We start from the raw sequence: 17707 nt of genomic DNA, 5'->3' as shown, positions 1-17707 counted from the left end.
GTCGACTATTGGAGATGATAGGGCACAATGGCCTTTGCATCAATGTCAACTTCTTTCCCATACCACTAGTGGATTGCACGAAAGGATCATTCATGAAGAGGAGGAAGAGGAAACTATTAAGCTACATGTGGAAGAGAAGGATCCTAAGATTGCGAAGCTTGAAGATAAGATCCCTCACCTTAAAAAGACGCCCTTAAGTGCAAGGGAACGTAAGAGGAGCTTCAATCCATAGAGACTTTAGTCCCCGAAGGCGGTGCTCAAAAAAGAAGGATAACAGCTACAAAGTACATTTTGCTACGCTCCATTCTATGCTTCTGTGGTAATGTTTTTGTCCATTCTTGTAGGAATTTTATGATAATGTTTTTGTTCATTCTTGTAAGAATTTTATCCAAGAGCTGTGTGGTGGCCACAAATTTTATGATAATGTTTTTGTTCATTCTTGTAAGAATTTTATCCAAGAGCTGTGTGGTGGCCACAGCCAGGACGATCGCATCCATTTGTTGAGTTTGTGCCTCAAGAAATTGGATGTCGTAGCCCTTTTACGAGCACCAAATGCAGAACATTTAAACAATGCTGTCACAAAGGAGGTGATGCGAAAGTTTTCAAATCTTGTGAGATATGTTGATGTACAGAAGGCCTGTGATGAAGCTATAATTAGTACTAAGAGATACATTGCCTTATATGGTCTCCTTAAGGATGCTTCAAGCTAAAGAGAAATTACTAAGAATGTTTTTCCTATACCACTTAAGGTCAATCTTGCTAAGAAGGGTTCGAACGAGGATTTTTACTTTCGAATAGGAGGCTACTTGCACATAGAGGAGATAATGCCTTCATCCATCTTTACCAAGCGGTGAAAAGGAGTTAAGAAATGTGTCAATGCAAATGTAGGTGCAGACAGGCTGGACAATGGATTTCCTTACTTAATGTCAAAATAATTTTTTCTTAATTTGAGAAGGCTTCAAATGGCAATGATACATTTTTATGGTGTACCATCTAATCGTGAGGCTACAGTAGTGGTCTTTTTTTTTTTCAAATTATGGTTTTTCTCGTGTTATTTTGGACATTTTACATAGCTAGGTTCAAATTTGGTGTTTGTGCTCAAGCTAGATGAGTATCAAATTGTGAAGAGACAAAGACTAGAAATGATGAGCATTACTCTCATAAACAAGGCATTATTGCATGCAAAACGTACAACTATGAACGAGGATTGTGAACTATCATTGAGTGTGCAGTTGGAGAAAGAAATTTGGTGGCTTGGTGCTATTGAAGTTCCCAAGGAGACCCAAGGAGTGCTTGCTTAGATTTTTGAATGCATTCCGTGGATAACAGATGTCATTAAGGTACAGCTAGCTGGGGAAAAACTCCAAGTAGATGGCACCGGGGAGTTTAAAGTTGACTGGCACTTAGGTGGCGATTTGAAAACAATCAAGTGCATTCTAGGGTGCAAACAAGGAACTGGAGCTCTGTATCCTTGTCCATCCTGCATTAAGGGCTATAAGGGGAATGCATGCAAAATCGCAATAGTCGACAAAACAGAGAAAGAGAAAAATTCACAAATTACATCTGTGTGGGATCATTCGATGCTACGATGTCCTATGCTAGAGGAGACCAATCGTGCCACAAAACACAGTGAATGGAACCCTATGAGTAACTTCCCTCTCAAAAATGTGTATTTAGTAGTGCGCACTTTCAAATAGCGTATCCCTATGCCTGAAGCCCCCACCTTACACTTGTATTTATCTCCTTGATGCACTCCCTCAACCATTCCCCAATTATCTCCAAACACTTGTTTTAGTGCTTCATACATAACATTCTTGCTACAAAACATAGTAGGTGTGACATTGAATGGCAATGTCTTGAACAAGTGTACAAAAACATGCACGGGGTAGCACCAACTGAGCCCTACTGATATAGAAGCCTTCCCAAATTTTAATGAGAAGAAAATATCAAAAAGCATCTTTTCCTTCACTGAGAAGAGTGACCACGCATCGGGTTGTGGCCATTCCAGGGTCAATAATGAAGTTTTGTCAACAGCAATGATCTTACCATATCCATCCTTCGAGGCCGACACTACAATACGTGTGTGAGTAGAAGAAGACTCTATGTTGCAATAGAATCGAAGGTGACAAGTTGGAAAGCATCATAACAACAATGTCGACATGAAGAACGTTGAAGGTTCCTATGAGACTCTTGATTGGTTGTTCCTCAACAAAGTCGGATAAAAATATATCTATGACAACACCAAAAACTATCAAGTCAAAATCAAATAACAAGCGTGTAGAATCTGCAACCAACAATGTTTTACCACTTACAATTTATTGAAAAATCTCTTGAGCTTCCATTCCTCAAGCGCATAGAACGCCAAGAGTACACGTGTTGAACAATGGCCACTATGCCATTGACTCTATGGTTCTTGAAACCAAGAAGTCTCCCCTTCCAATGTCTGTCAAGGTTGCCACGGTTTCAAACTCGATGAGATCCGATAACTGTAGGTTAAATGAAGACCCAAGATTCTCCTCCGCCCCCCCCCCCCCCCCCCCCCCCCCCCCCTTGCCACTTCTCTCTCTTTCTAGGGGACAAAGCTATAATGAGGGGAACTAATAAGCCCCCTACTACCCTACTTTTTAAGAGGATATAGTTGTGGCCACCACCCTCTTCATATTGGTCCATGCTTAATCACCCCTTAAGCTAAAGGGCCCTTTTGGGGTTCATATTTTTTCTAATGATCTGAATTGTTGTTGTTGCATCAGACGGATTGGCACTTTGTATTATTGCCAAGTGAGATAGTGAAACTTGATGAAATTGTAAGGCATCTCGAATATCTGCTAACTTGGTCAGTAAACAATGCCTACTTATTGGATTGGGTTGAAAACAAAGTGAGATCTAAATTGCACAATTGGAAATTTTCTACTTGGTTGTTGCATGTAAGACTCAGAATAGTGCAATCCATCTTGGTGACATATATGCAATTTTTCCTACCATTATTGCATTGACCGCCCCGTCGTGTTCAAGCCTTTATGTCTTGGATTTTAGAGCACTTTTAGTCCATTTCCTCTCAGAAAAAGAGATTGTGATTGCTCACGATGAATAAGTTGTGTACTCCAAAGCGATGTGTTGATCTAAACATTCTACATTTGTGTTCTCATGTTACAGTAAGGCCACCTTGTTATTGGTGCTGGTTGAGCAAAAACAATCCTAGACACAGATGTTTGCGTTTCTGTGCTCTCATGCGGTTTCTGCCAGCTTTTGGCCATTGGTAGCCTTCGTACTGGGATGCGGTTTTTGGTAAATTTGAAGCTACAATACCTGGATATCCCCTTGCTTCCAATCTTGTGGCTGACAGAAAATTAATCACGCAAGATTTGAAGTGGCATGGTAGAGATGATGCCTATGGAAATTCACTTCAATTGGAGAGTTTGCATTGGAGTCCAGTTTTTTTTCAGACTCTTGTTCAACGCTCTTCTAGACAAGCTTATTTTCTCCCAAAAAGGTATTGACAAGATAACAAATATAATAAACATTGATGAAGGGTGATTTCATTTAGACAGGCCACTCTTACTTTGGGACTTGGGATGCATTACAGACGCATGTGGAACACCATTAAGAATCTGGTTGATTCTGTATCTCCCATTCCGAAGCTGGTTACAAAGGATCAATCTATGATTGGCATTGCATTGGTTCTTCGATCCGCTCAATATTTGCGAAGAAGGTGTATTGTCATTTGCAGTCATCCTCTTGGATACAAGAACATTATAATGAAGTATGGAATACGAATAAAGGTGCTACATGGTGGTGGAGTAAAGTTATGAAGGTATGGCATGCTAAGCTACCTCTAAGGAGCGATTATTTATGTGGAGATGCATTGTTGGGGTTCTCCCGACTGGCAATTTTTTGTGCTCCAAAAGGTTGGCCTCTTAGCGATGTGTTCGTTGTGGAGTAGACACTGAGAATATTCCACATTTATTGTGGTCTTTTTCTCGTACGCAACAATTTGTGGCTTGCATCTCTAGAGCTCTTCAAACGCGTTTCCCTTGGATACATTTTGGTCGGGTTTTTTGGATTTTGGAGTGCTTCTACGATTGCTTCGGTCATATGCATACTTTTTCGGCTGGGGTAGATTATGGGTGCTATGGACAATGTGGAGAGCACGTAATCTCCTCATGTTTCACCAAAATTGCAAGTGGAGTATGTTTCCTTCTTCAAAACCTCTCTTCGACGGTCTCTTCAAGTTGCCTATGATTTGGAAGAGCTCTCCTATAGTCAACACAAGCTCTACTTTGATTGTCTCTGATTTACTCCTTGTAATATTTTCTATGGGCTTTCCTCATTTTGAGGTTTCCCATTGGTAATTCAATCTAACATTACTAGAAAAAAAAAAGTGAGTGAGAGAGAGAAAGAAGAAGAGAATTTTAACATCATAGGAAACTATCCTAAGAGACATTAAAGATCTATTCGATGAGGAGAGTGGACTGTTGTTCAAGAGGGAAATGGCATAACCAATCTACCACACTTGGGTGATAGAAGGTTTTGACCATTTTTCTCTTCTTATTAGCACCCACATACACCCGAGAAGAAGAGAATTTTAACGTCGTATAAAGGATTGTCATATGCCATGGATCTTGACTGGAGCAACGTCAACTCTGGAAATAGTAACGTCCACCAAGAACAGAGAAATTGTGATGCATAAAGTAGCAGCACAACTCATATTAAGATGGGACGTGAGCTCCATGAAAGCATTGCTGGCTTTGACACTATGTTTTGCAACAGTAGAGAGAGAGAGAGAGAGAGAGATGAAATGAAATGATATATTAACGTCTACAAAAGGCCAAAATGACCTATGAGACCAAACTGATTACAATGGTGAGTCTAGTACCAAGTCTGGGTACAAACAAAGAAAACTACAAAGTAGAAACTGGGATAGGAGTGCTACCGACTCCTATGTGTGGCTGGTAAGCTGAGCAATGGTATAATGCCACAAGGGTACAAAGTGGGGATAAGTGTCACCATGATACAATATAGCAGTAACATGAAGCCTATCTTGATCGACACTCTGGGTGTCGTGCTAGAATCCTATGGATCCTCTGCCGCAATCTCCGTCGGTGCTGCATGGCTCCCCTCCTCAGCCGTGGTCGTCTCGATCTCCCCAAATCTATAGCTCGGTCAATGAGAGTACCACTGGTGTGTAGAGAGAGATGCCCCTTGTCCCCCCCGCAGTCTGGTAGTCTAGATATCCCATTTCCCGTATGATTATCAGATCTTTTGACTTCAAGACTCGTTGGTTAGATGCTTGAGGTCTTCGGAACAACGCAAGATCATCCTTATGTTTTACTTCTTTCATTCGGCAGAAAATGAGCAGTAGAACTATTTACATAATTTTTCAGTAAACAGATATACACAGAAAATGAATAGTATGACTTCTATACACCTGGATGCATCAACTTGATAAGCAAAGGATATCATTGCATGCACATCTTAACGTGGAGAGACATCCTCCACAGCATCACTCGGGAGGCTTTCATTCACCATCGACGATGGAGTTGATAGCAGGGATCGACTAATTGAAGAAGACCGTGCGGGCTTCTTGTGAATGACTTCCATCTCAAATGATATCTGAGAGAACGACATGGATGAGTTTTTCAGTGTTGATTGCCATATGTCTGTCAGTCTCACCACAACCTCAGCCATGGAAGGTCGCAACTCCGTCTGGTTCTTTGAGCATAAAATGCCTAGCTCAATGAGTGGTATAATGCATTCAATTGGATGGTTGCCCATTCGAGAATCCACGATTTTGAGAATTTCATCCCTCTCATAGGCGAGTGTCACCTGTATGACATGCAAATTATGTACAACTCCTTGGATTGTAGCTTCACATCAATGATATTGAATTGATGCCCTTACAATCAAATCAAATGTAGCGAATGTCATTTGCTGTGCTGCGACATGCGAATTATGTACAACTCCTTGGATTGTAGCTTCACATCAATGACATTGAATTGATGCCCTTACTATCAAATCAAATGTAGCGAATGTCATTTGGTGTGCTGCCACATCTTCACTAGTTGTTTGTATAAGTGAATGCAAGATGTTTTAGAAGCCTCCGTGCAGCTTAGAGCTATAATTGACTAATATAACCAAATGTAAATGGTTTAGAAGCCTCATTGCAGCTTAGAGCTGAGCACTGTTCACCTGAAGCCATGTATGTGGGCTCCTAGAGGGTAAAAAAATTGGTAGCCCTAAGCATGAAGTGAATCAAAAAATGGTCTTTCTTGGTAAATAAAACATATGCTGCAATGCAAACATAGTTAATGTTTAACTGTCGGGTGCACCATACTCATGCCACATGGGGTTTGTGAGTGCTTAGAGCTATTTTCAATCTCTTCATAACATTGAAAATTTCATTCCAACCCACATTTCTCGAAAATTACTTTAGCACCATTCAACACCCCCCCCCCCCCCAACCCCGTTTGTGGAGCTACCAGCAGTGGCATCTTTTTGAGGTAATAACTTGAACTTGACGACTCGGATTTACGTGATGTAAATTCTACCCTCCAGCAGAACCACTCCAAAGGGCATATACCCATGCCCAATTTCTAGGTCTATTCCACTCTCCTCCCTGACAAGATTATCCATTGTGGATAGGTTGCATGCCTGTCACTATCGGCAGTGGCATCTTTTTTTTGTCATAATTTGAACTCTATGGCTCGGATTGAGGTGATGTGAATTGCTACCCTAACAAGGGCATATACCCAATTTCAAGGTCTATTCCACTCACCTCTTTGAGAAGATTTTTTCCCTTGTAGATAGGCGGCATGCCTGTCACTATCTCCAACAGAACTATTCCAAAGCTGTATACATCACTCTTGTCGGTTAGCTTGCATGTCAAAAAGTACTCCGGATCCAGATAACCCTGCAAGTGAATGCAGAATAAACTTGTAAGTAGCTTTTCATATTGCCCCATTGTGTTCAATCAAAGACGAGAAAGATAGGTAGCTTTCAAAGTGTGATTGTGACTGTAAACGCCAAAAGCCAAGCTTGCAGTCGACATGTATCCTACCGGAGTACCCTTGACCACAGTTGAAACATAACCAGCAGCAACACCCTCTAAATCAGCTACAGGAGCAAGCTTTGAAAGCCCAAAATCTGCAACCTTTGCTCTCCCCTTCTTATCAAGAAGGATGTTACTAGATTTTATATCACGATGATAGATGGGAGGATTGGCCTCAGTATGCAAATACAGTATTCCCTTTGCTGAATCCAAGGCTATTTGAAGACGAGCTTGAAAATTTAGAGGTGTCTTCCATCGAGCTGCAAGTTGCATAAGAAAACCAGTGTTAGGAATCGCCCCAGAAGTATGCAGGCACACATAAAGGAGAGCTTATGAGAGTGAAAGCAGAAAGATTTTGCATACAATACTCACAATAGAGATGATCCAGCAAAGTGCCATTTTCCATGTATTCATACACTAACATCTGCAACATTGCACACCCTTAGATTAAAATTGAGTCGTCACCAGTATAGAGAATGCCTTGAGTTGCAGCTCCAAAGTAAACTTACTTGTTCCCCTTCATCATCACAGTACCCAACCAGGGAAACAAGGTTACAATGGTGAATGCGAGACAACAGCTCTATCTCAGTGACAAATTCCTTTGAACCTTGCAGAGGTCCAGCTTCTGCCCTCTTTATGGCAACCACCAGTCCATCGGCCAAAAGTGCTCTATAGACTTTTCCATAACCCCCTTGCCCAATAAGCAAGCTATTGTCAAAGTTGTTGGTTGCTCTTTCCATATCCGCATACGAGAAGCTCTTTATACCAGAAATGTGCTGTCCTCTGATTACTGCATGGGTCACTCTCTGTTTGTCAGTTTTTAGCATCATCTTTTCAGCCTTTCAGTATGCCATCAGATATATGTACCTCCATACACAAATGCATGCAAGAGTGACAGCACGCGCACGCGCACACACATGCGCATGCAATTTTTTTACTAGAAACTGCTAAGATTGCTAGTGGGAAACCTTTCAATGAGAGTCAAACGGCTAGAAATAGTCAAAGAGTCACTCTTTTTTCTCATCAGGGCGATGGAGCGGAGACTCAAGCAGCTTGAAAACGTTCAACTCCAAGAGGTGGAGTGGGAGTAATCCCACTTTCACAGAAAGCTGTATGGCCTACTGTAGAGAAAGCTTAATTGCTGAAGTAGAGTCCATGGCCATTCCAATAAACTGCCCATGTGTGGCAGTCATTAGCCCAATGGCCAAAGCCAAAGGCTGCGGAAAGGCTCCACTCCAATCAATGCTCTGAGAGCACGATAAATTGCCAATGTGGGGCAACTGATAGACCAATGGAGACAGCACAGTATATGCTGCCATGCCAATATTTAAACAGGTGTCTTATGAGCAAACATATATACGACCTTCCATATATGAGATCACATGATCAAGTGTCCAATGACCATAAAAACAAACTCTCATGTATCCACACAAGGCTACTAACATGTTTGTCCTGGGTGGCAATCCTCAGCACTAAGCAACACAGGACATTCAATGGAGGAGGGTGAGGGGATCCACCGTCAGGAAGTCCTTGCACAAAAATCGAGCCAATCGCAACCACAGATGTCGTGGTAAAACTAAACCCGGACACAAATTAAACCCCCAAAACCCAAGCAACGCATGTTGGCTCACAATATAAGATCATAAACACAGGGAGGGTACATGATGTGCGCGCTGGTGAGATGGTTAGCCCATGTGACCTGACACGGGCTGGCCGTGAGGTTGTGGGATCAAAGCCTGGGTCTTAGGGGAGTGGCTGAGCCCTCCGTATTGCGTTAATTTTGCGCTGCCTGGGTTTAAGTTGCCTCGAGGTTCCACCCACGACCCCGGCCTAAATGCCAGGTGTTCCTTAGTGGTAAGGGGTGGAGGTTCTATACACATGCACATGCGCAACACACATAGGGAAAAAATATAAAAATCATTGCACTCAAAAGCAATTGCACTACCTGATTTGGCTGCACGAACATATTGATGCCTATGCTTTATCCAGACAAACAAAGCAGCAATTACTAAAATGGCAATGAACGCAACTGACGCAAGCACTACACCAGCCACCACACCAGCAGCTAGGCTTTTACCATCTGTTCCAGGAGTCAAAACATCTGCAAGCATGTACAGTTAGAACTACACAGAACAAACTATGAAATCAAAGCAACAAATGTTTTAGTGCAATAGATACCATTGTAGGGAAAGCCCATGGTAAACGAGAGCAGCTCATAAGGACCGAATGTGTTATTGGATGGAATACTCCAGCTTGAGAACATACCGTAGAGATATTCAACTTGATCTTCCTCAAACTCGTGGGTAGGGCTCTTAGGAAAGAATTTGATAGTCATCCCCAAGCGGGGCCCAGTCTCCCAGCGATACTGGGAAACATGAACTTGATAGTCCTCCATTTGCAAAGCGGATGACAAATATATGATAAAACCACTCATGTATGATGGAAATGCAGCAAAACTTGGGCTTTTCAGTCGATATCCTACGACTAATGGATATGCACAGTTGCACTTTCCTTGGGCTAGCAATCCAGGTACAAGCTCTTGGTCCCTAGCTCCATCACATGTATTTTCTGAGCATAGAATCGACTTAGGGGTAGCAACTGAAATATCTGAAAAATTAAGAAGTCCAGTGTTGTCTTGGTGACATGAATTTGAAAAAGGGTTGCCAGCCACATCATTGCAGGCAGGATTTCCGTATAATCTGCAAACACAATTTTGAAGCCCCTTTTGTGATACCATACCACTCTCTACATTTACAATTCTAGAGGCTACACAGATATATTCAGAGAAGGGTATCTACCGGAAGGTGACATTTGGCACAGAGGAGAAAACTCCAGGAATAAACTCGGAGAAATTGTTGTGCTGCAAATTGCTGCACAACTCTTAAAAATAAGTAGTGGGAAAAAGGACAAGCAATTCAAATGGTTTAGGATTTATCATTGCCATCGGAAGGCTTATGCATTTTACTGAATGTATCAGTTTGACAAAGTGCCTTACAATAGCAGAACAGATTGCGCTGTAGGGAAAGCATTGTGGATTAAAAGGTTTGCAGAAAAAGGTCCATCCAGAGAGTTATTCTCCAATATCCTGACAAGAACAACATTAAAAGAGCTGTCAAATGGTGGGTCTGATCAAACATTTCTTTCCTTTCTTTTTTTCTTATTGTGAACAATGTTGAAGTTCTGCATTCATTCAGAACTTCTGCCTAAAAAGATGAAACATGGGCAAGAGTTTCCAGACTTACATAAATTCCAGATTTTGAAATTGTAAATAGTATGATGGAACCTCATCTTCTAAACTGTTGAAAGAGAGATCGCTGAAATTTAAAAGAAAAGGAGAAAAACATGAGCAGGTAGTGAAAGACTAGAGAGGGCGCTCTCAAGCTTTGAATTGAAGCTTACATAGTTGTGAGGATATCAGACTGGTAGCGCAAAGATGGAAGAGTTCCACTTAGTTGATTTTGACTCAAATCCCTAGAATTAAATTAGTTTCTCGCGCAGTTAGTGCCTTTGACAACAGTAATACTAACTTTCATGCAGGCATGGATGATACACTTACAAATATGCCAAGTAGGGCAATGCAGAAAGATCGGGAATCGTTCCACTCAAGTTGCAATTTCTCAAGCTCCTAGATTTGCACATCATTGCGAGACTCTCTCTCTCTCTCTCTCTCTCTCTCTCTCTCTCTCTCTCTCTCTCTCTCTCTACCTAATTTCCAAGTTTAGTCAGAACTAGCTCTCTCTCTCTCTCTCTCTCTCTCTCTGCTGTCCCCGCTGCCCTGCTCGCTCGCTCTGCTCCCTCGCTGCCCCCTCGCCCTGCTCGCTGCTGTGCCCGCCTGCAGCCCCACGCGCAGTGGAACTCCTGCCGCCTCCCCCTCCTCGTGTTGCCTCTGCAAACCCGCCCCCCCTCTCAGTTGCGTAAAATAAAGCAGGTCCAAAAGCTACGTAGGTTTTCCGTACGATCTGCCAGCACTTTTTGCACCACAATTCGCGGGGGCTGCCGTACAGTCATGCCAGGTCAGCAGTGTGTGAAACCCAAAAATCTGCAGCAGCCAGTCGGGGCAGGTGTGTGTGTACCATGGGCAACCATGTCACCAGTTTGTGACATACCTCCCTCTTGAAAGCATTGTAATCGCCCTTGATTACCCCTGCAAAACAAACAGAGGCCATAAACTATCTTAGCAGACACTCACTGTTAGTACCGACGCACTACGAACACACATCTAGCACATGTACCAATCGACAGTCACATCACAGGACACACAAGACATCACATGACAAATCACATTCAAAATTCATTCGGATCTCAGACCCTGATTTATCGGCAACGTATTTAGCAATCGCATCTAGATCCATTCGGGACCTCATAGATGCCCGATTGACTAATATTATTGCAACCATGTCCATCGAGATCATTCATACCGAAATGTTGCAGTCATTCATCTATCAGTTCCTGCACTGAAACAAGTCAAGAACAAATCAATATCATATTATCGGGAATTCCAGTTCATAAAGTCATACAGAAGAATACTGTCAGCTCACAGTATCCCTGAAACTCAAAGAGACACCAGTGACTTTAGTATCAAAATCGAGGCAATTTGCTGACAAAGAAGTGGAGCGACTCCCCTCTTGTGCATACCCGTTGCACCAGATTCCGCCCAAGCTGCGTTCAGGGTTCCATTTAGAATAGACTATGCTAATCCAAATGCTTCAAGGTAAAGATTCACAATCTGAGGAGTATTTGCTAGGTCCTCTTCCTCCATCCACTGCGCATCCAATGCAGGATAGTTCTTGAATTTAACCAAGAACCGCCTTATCACTTTAGCCTTAATCTTTCTGTCTTTATGTGCCAATATCTGTTCTGGAACAAGGATCTCCTTGTTTTCTTTCACTTCGGGTTGCTCATCAGGCTCCCCATCTTCGGGCACATCGCCTTTAAAAGGCTTCAGGGGACTCACATGAAAAGCATTGTGAATCATCCAAGTATCGGGCAACTTCAGTCTAAAGGAGACATCATTTATCTTTTCGGAAATCTGGAAAGGTCCGTAGTATCGCATACTAAGCTTTGGAAAAAGCCTCTCCTTTCCCTTTTTCTTTCTCAGGCATGCCTTCTCAAAATGTAAGAGCGCACCCAATCATTCTTCAATTTCAAATCGCAACGATGGTGATCTGCTGCCTTTTTTTGTCCTTCTTGAGATTTCTGCAAAGCCTCGCGGACCTTGGCAAAAGCCGTGTGCAAGTCGGGCGTGTACTCATCGGCTTCAAAAATCTTATCTTTCGTGCTTAGGAAGGGTGGAACCTTCATAGCACCTTCAATAATCTCAAATGGTGCCCTCCCCGTCGAAGAGTGTATCGTGTTATTGTAGGCAAATTCCACCAAAGGTAAATACTTTTCCCATTGAGTCTTCTAATCCGAGATGTAAGACTTCAATAAATCTAGTACCACTCAATTAGCAATCTCAGACTGCCCGTCACTCTGCGGGTGGAACGATGACAAGAACTGCAACCACGTGCCAATGTTCTCCCAAATAGCCTTCCAAAACAAACTCGTGAATCTGGGGTCCCTGTCAGAGACAATCGTCTCAGTCATGCCATGTAATCTGAAGATTTGGGCCACAAACAATCTCGTTAAGTGATCCGGCTTGACTGTTTTCTTTACTGGAATGAAATGAGCTTGCTTGCTAAATCTGTCAATAACAATCCAGATCCCATCGTGACCACTCTATGTTCTCGGGAGATCAAAATTGAAATCCATTGCAATACTTTCCCAGGGGCAGGTGGGTATGGGTTAAGGCTGTAACAATCCCTGTGCTTTATGCCTGTCAAACTTGACCTTCTGGCATACCAAGCAACTGAGTACAAAATCGTCCACGTCCTTCTTGAGTCTCTGCCAAGAGAAGTATCTCTCCACACCTTTCAAGGTGGTAGCAATGCCGCGGTGACCCGTAAAAGGTTGACAGTGGCATTCGGTTAGAACCTTTTCCCTTAACGGCTATGTAACGCACAACATCTCTTTCCTCATCAAGTAGCCATCCCGAATGGAATATTCCGCTACTACCCCCATTCCGTATCCGAGTGAAAATATCTGCAAAATCTGTATTTGTGGCATACTGATCGACCATATCCTCGAAGCTCCTTGATGTATTGTGGAAATAGCCAAAACCAACGGCTTCCGAGACAAAGCATCTGCCACCAAGTTCTTTGTCCCTGCACATGGACAATCTAGAAGTGAAACTGTGACAAGATGTTCGCCCACCACATCTGCTTTTCCGATAGCTTCTTCTGTGCCAAGAAGTAGCGTAAATTCTGATGGTCTGTGAAGACAGTAAAATCCGCTCCGAGTAGATAATGTTGCCACTGAGTAAGAGCATGGATAGGCGCCAAAAGCTCTTTCTCATAAATCTGTGATGTCAATTCCAGCCTTGAAAACAATCGGCTTTTGTAGGCAATGACATGGCCTTCTTGCATTAAGACCGCACCTAGACTACGACCACAAGCATCCCAATATACTTCGAATGACTTCTGCAAATCCGGCAAAGTCAAAACTGGTCCTGTAGTCAATTTCTCTTTCAGTGTCTGAAAGGCAGTCACCTCTATGGGTCCCCACGAGAAAGGGACTCCTTTCTGTGTCAACATATGCAAAGGGGAAGCAACCTCTGCAAACTTTCTAATGAACCGCCTGTAGTGCGAACACAAGCCCAAGAAGCTTCTAACTTCATGGACATTCTTCGAATCGGGCCAATCACGGATACTCTATCTTGGTTGAGTCCATCTGCACTCCTGCTGTTGCTGAGATAATATGTCCCAAAAACTGTATCTCGGGTAGGAAAAATTCACTTTTCTTCGCCTTAATCACCAACTTGTGATCTGGTAATGCCTGAAAGACCTGTAGCAGATATTCTCTATGTTCTGTCTCATCCTTGGAGAAAACAATGATGTCGTCAAAGAAAGTGCCAACAAATAGTCTGTACTCTCGAAAAATCCTGTCCATCATCCGGTTAAATGTCGTAGGAGCATTGGTTAGGCCAAAAGCCATCACCAAAAACTCAAATAACCCAAAAGTCGTCCGAAAAGCTGTCTTGTAGATATCTCTCGGCGTGATTCGGATCTAATGATATCCGCTCTTCAAATCAATCCTGCTAAAGCACGAGGATCCTTGTAGTCGGTCAAGAATATCATCAATCCTAAGAATCAGAAATCTGTTCTTGATGGTGATTTTGTTGAGAGCTCTATAATCGATGCACATTCTCCAAGATCCGTCTTTCTGCAAAACCAACAACACTGAGAGCAGTACAATGAAGTACTAGGCTGAACAAGACCCTTTTCCAAGAGGTCTTTCACTTGGTTCATAATTTCTTCATTTTGGGCTCGGCTCACACGGTAAGGTGGCTAGTTCGGTGGTGTGCTTCCAGGTATCAGATCAATGGTATGATCCTCAGGACAAGCAGGTGGTAACTCGCCTGGCAAGCCCTCTGAAAAGCAATCGGCATTAGTGTAGAGAAAATCCTTGCGTTCTTTATCAAGTTCAGACATATCTGTCCTATTCTCATCATTCAACTCTTTCAAAAAGATCAAGTAAACAAACACACTGGATTTCATTAGTTTGGAAACGGCCGAAGCTGATACAATAGGGACAGACTCGCCCTTAAGTTTCACATCAAGTACAATAGTTCGGCCCTTCTCTGTAGTCAAAGTTGCTTCTCGCCCGATAGTCGACCACAGCGTTGTTCTTATGGTACCAGAGAATTCCTAGGAGGACATCCCAACCTTCCAAGGGAATTATGTAGAAGTCCTCGTGCCCCAAATACCCCTAACAATGCAACCGAAGTTTGCCAATGACAGATGTAATGGCTACGTCCCTGCCAGGTGCCGCTAGAACTGCCTCTGCTAGTGGTCCCATCCGATCGGGTGTGATCTCGAGCCGCACCACCAATTCAGGTGAAATGAAGTTGGCCTTGGCTCCTCCATCAAAGAAGATCGGGGCTTCTTGGTCGTTCACTTTACCCCAAGCTCGGCAAAGTTCTGTACTCTCGTCAATCGTGCTTGGGTCAGTACCCATGCAATCTGGAACCAATTTTGCTTTCATCTTGCCTTTTCGTCCACGTTCCTCGGCTGCATCTTTGTCGTTCTATTCTTTCGGTGCCTTTATAGGGCAGTTCGCGGAGATGGGCCCAGTTTCCCTGCATCCAAAGCACTTCCCCTCTTTGATGTAGAGAGCTCTCTCTCGAAGAGTGAGCTTGGGTCCTGCATCCTTTTCTTTCTTTTCTGGGTTGCTCTTCTTCTTTCTATTTTCATTGTTCGAAGTCTATTTCGGTCCTTTGCGTCATGATTTCATCTATGGGGTAGGTCAAATTGCCTGAATGAATGGCAAATCCCCGTTTTGCATGACTCATCAGTTCCTGAATGGAATCTAACTTTTGCTCTAAGCAGTGATCTCGGATCTTTGTAGGAAGTCCCAAGGTAAACCGCTCCTTTGAACGAGATCTTCTTAAATGAAGAGGCTGGTAGAAAAGAGCTCTTGAATCTCTCACAATATGCGTCCAATGAATCTTTCTTGGTCATCCGAAGATGGTTCCAAGCAGTTCGTATGCCGCGTTCGTACTCCCAAGTCAACCAAGAAGAAATAAAAAGCCTTTTAAATTTCAGCCATTTAATCGGCGCTTTCTTGCTCAACAAAAGAGTGAACCACCAAGTTTGAGCATTTCCCTTGAAGAGGTAGCCCTCCGAATCTTGGACTGCTCTGAGTAATGTCCTCCAGAAAAAGCTATGTCAAACTGCTATATGAAGGCCAAAGCCTTCGAAGCATCTCGAAATCCAGAAAACGTGTCAAATTTAATTGACTGTCCACCTTCTTTAAACTCTCGGACTTTCTTACTTTTATCCTCCAGAAAGTCATACTGGTTGGCTTTATAGAAATTCTTCTTCTTTGCATAGAATCTGTGATCATCGGAGTCCAAACTGTCTGAAGACGAGTCCTCTGTAGAACTATCAGAAATTAGGCGAAATCTAGGCTTCTTTGCCTTTTTCTTGCCCTTTCCGAAGCTTTGCTTTTTGCTTCTCTTTTTCCCTTTTTTGTCTTCTTTGCTCAAGTCAGAAGAGCTAGAAGAACTGTCAGAAGAAGAAGAAAAAGAATTGGATACTCTTTCAAATCTGACATGCTTTTTCTGCTTTCTTGCCAAGGCAAAAGCAGATGGACGACCCAAATAACCCGGGAAGTCAGTTCTTTTCTTCTCCTTTTTGTCGTGCTTTTCAGCTTTGTTCTGCGCGTCAAAAAGCTGAGAAATCCGTGTATCAACCACCTCTTCTAAGTCTTGCTCTGTAAACATCCTTGGAGTAGGAGGTTTCTTGAGTGCCGGTTTGAGGGGTGGTTCTGTGGTTTGCCGCCACTGTGAGTGCACCTCGTCGAAGGAGGTCTGAGTCATAAATTTTGCAAATTTCGGGTCCTTCGCAAAATTTATCATCATCTTTGTTGCATCGTCAATCAATCATCGACGCTCCATCTCTTCAATCTCGGCCTGAGTAGGCCGAGGCGGGCCATACTCCTCGTGAGAAACTTCTTCGTGATCTCTTCCCGCATCTCCAAATGCAAAGGAAGTCGACTGATCTTTGTCTGAATCCATAAGTGCCGCGTAAAAAAGGATCGGATTCCCCGGTAGAAGAGAAATCCGTCATGCGCTGATACCGCTGTAACAGACTTGGACACTCCAAGTCAAGATTCTACCGCGACATGACAGGAATTCACTTCAAAACAGTTCACGGTTCACAATTGATTCGACATGGCACGGCGGAGTTCCGTGCCTAGAAATGTTGGCCCCAGAAACTGACACCCCTTTCGGTATTTCTTTTTGTATTAATCTGCAACTCAAAGTACAAGGGAGTGGGAGGGTCTCACTCTGAGACTTTGCGTCCAGATGCTTTGAGAAGTGGGAACCCTGCCCACACTTATAAAGGTTACAAGGGTTGCTAAAATCAGAGCCCCAAAAGCATTCAAAAATAAAGCCCCTTTGACTCTCTCAAGCCTTGCTTGATAAAAATAAGCACACCAATTAAAGCTCTCTCTCTCTCTCTCTCTCTCTCTCTCTCTCTCTCTCTCTCTCTCTCTCTCTCTCTCTCTCTCTCTCTCTCTCTCTAAATTGCGTAAAATAAAGCAGGTCCAAAAGCTGCATAGGATTTCCGATACGATCTACCAGCGCTTTTTGCGCCGCAATTCGCGGGGGCTGCCGTATAGTCATGCCACGTCAGCAGTGCGTGAAACCCGGAAATCTGCAGCAGCCCCATCAACATAGCAGCCAGCCGGGGCAGGTGTGTGTGTACCATGGACAGCCACGTCACCAGTTTGTGACACTTTGCAAGTAGCATAATAGATATTCTTGTGCTTCAGGAGCACAACCTTTGTGAGAGCTGTATTCGGCTTTGTGGACAGATCTTGCATGGCCACTATGAGACTTTTTGGTCAACTGCTTTTGGGCTTGGTGGAATTCAGGGAGGTATACGTATGACTATGGAGGAAAAGAGATGAGCAAAACAAGAATCAAGCAATCGCAATCGGCACCAACACAAAATCAAAAGAGATCTATTCTATTTCAAATAAATTCCAAAAAGCATTGTCAAATAAACTTCAAAGTATCTACATACAAAGCAAAACTAAAATCATTATGGGTTTGTC

General features: G+C 43.1%; 1 protein-coding gene across 5 annotated transcripts in view; it reads right to left on the bottom strand.

Annotated features, from left to right (window-relative positions):
• LOC147452126 (putative LRR receptor-like serine/threonine-protein kinase At1g06840) overlaps positions 1–17707 on the bottom strand; it is a 73014-nt gene that overhangs the window by 39425 nt on the left and 15882 nt on the right. For 2 of the 5 annotated variants that reach the window (XM_086517927.1, XM_086517928.1), the window contains exons 9-20: positions 10602–10670; positions 10445–10516; positions 10288–10359; positions 10041–10130; positions 9844–9915; positions 9224–9744; positions 8991–9146; positions 7555–7835; positions 7418–7469; positions 7055–7305; positions 6773–6907; positions 4788–5823 (exon numbers count right to left, since the gene is read on the bottom strand). In XM_086517927.1, coding sequence (XP_086374053.1) covers positions 5473–5823; positions 6773–6907; positions 7055–7305; positions 7418–7469; positions 7555–7835; positions 8991–9146; positions 9224–9744; positions 9844–9915; positions 10041–10130; positions 10288–10359; positions 10445–10516; positions 10602–10670 — 2122 coding nt within the window. In that variant the 3' untranslated portion in view covers positions 4788–5472. Of the gene's footprint in view, positions 1–1860; positions 2231–4787; positions 5824–5854; positions 6006–6772; positions 6908–7054; positions 7306–7417; positions 7470–7554; positions 7836–8990; positions 9147–9223; positions 9745–9843; positions 9916–10040; positions 10131–10287; positions 10360–10444; positions 10517–10601; positions 10671–17707 lie in introns of those variants that run through there. The other 3 variants (XM_086517930.1, XM_086517931.1, XM_086517929.1) reach the window with 3 other exon arrangements.

The sequence above is a fragment of the Adiantum capillus-veneris genome, chromosome 8, assembly GCF_014529385.1.
Source record: "Adiantum capillus-veneris isolate H3 chromosome 8, ASM1452938v2, whole genome shotgun sequence".
Lineage (NCBI taxonomy): Eukaryota > Viridiplantae > Streptophyta > Polypodiopsida > Polypodiales > Pteridaceae > Adiantum > Adiantum capillus-veneris.
The sequence above is the reverse complement of the archived record's forward strand: the minus strand, read 5'-3'. Positions and strand labels throughout refer to the sequence as shown.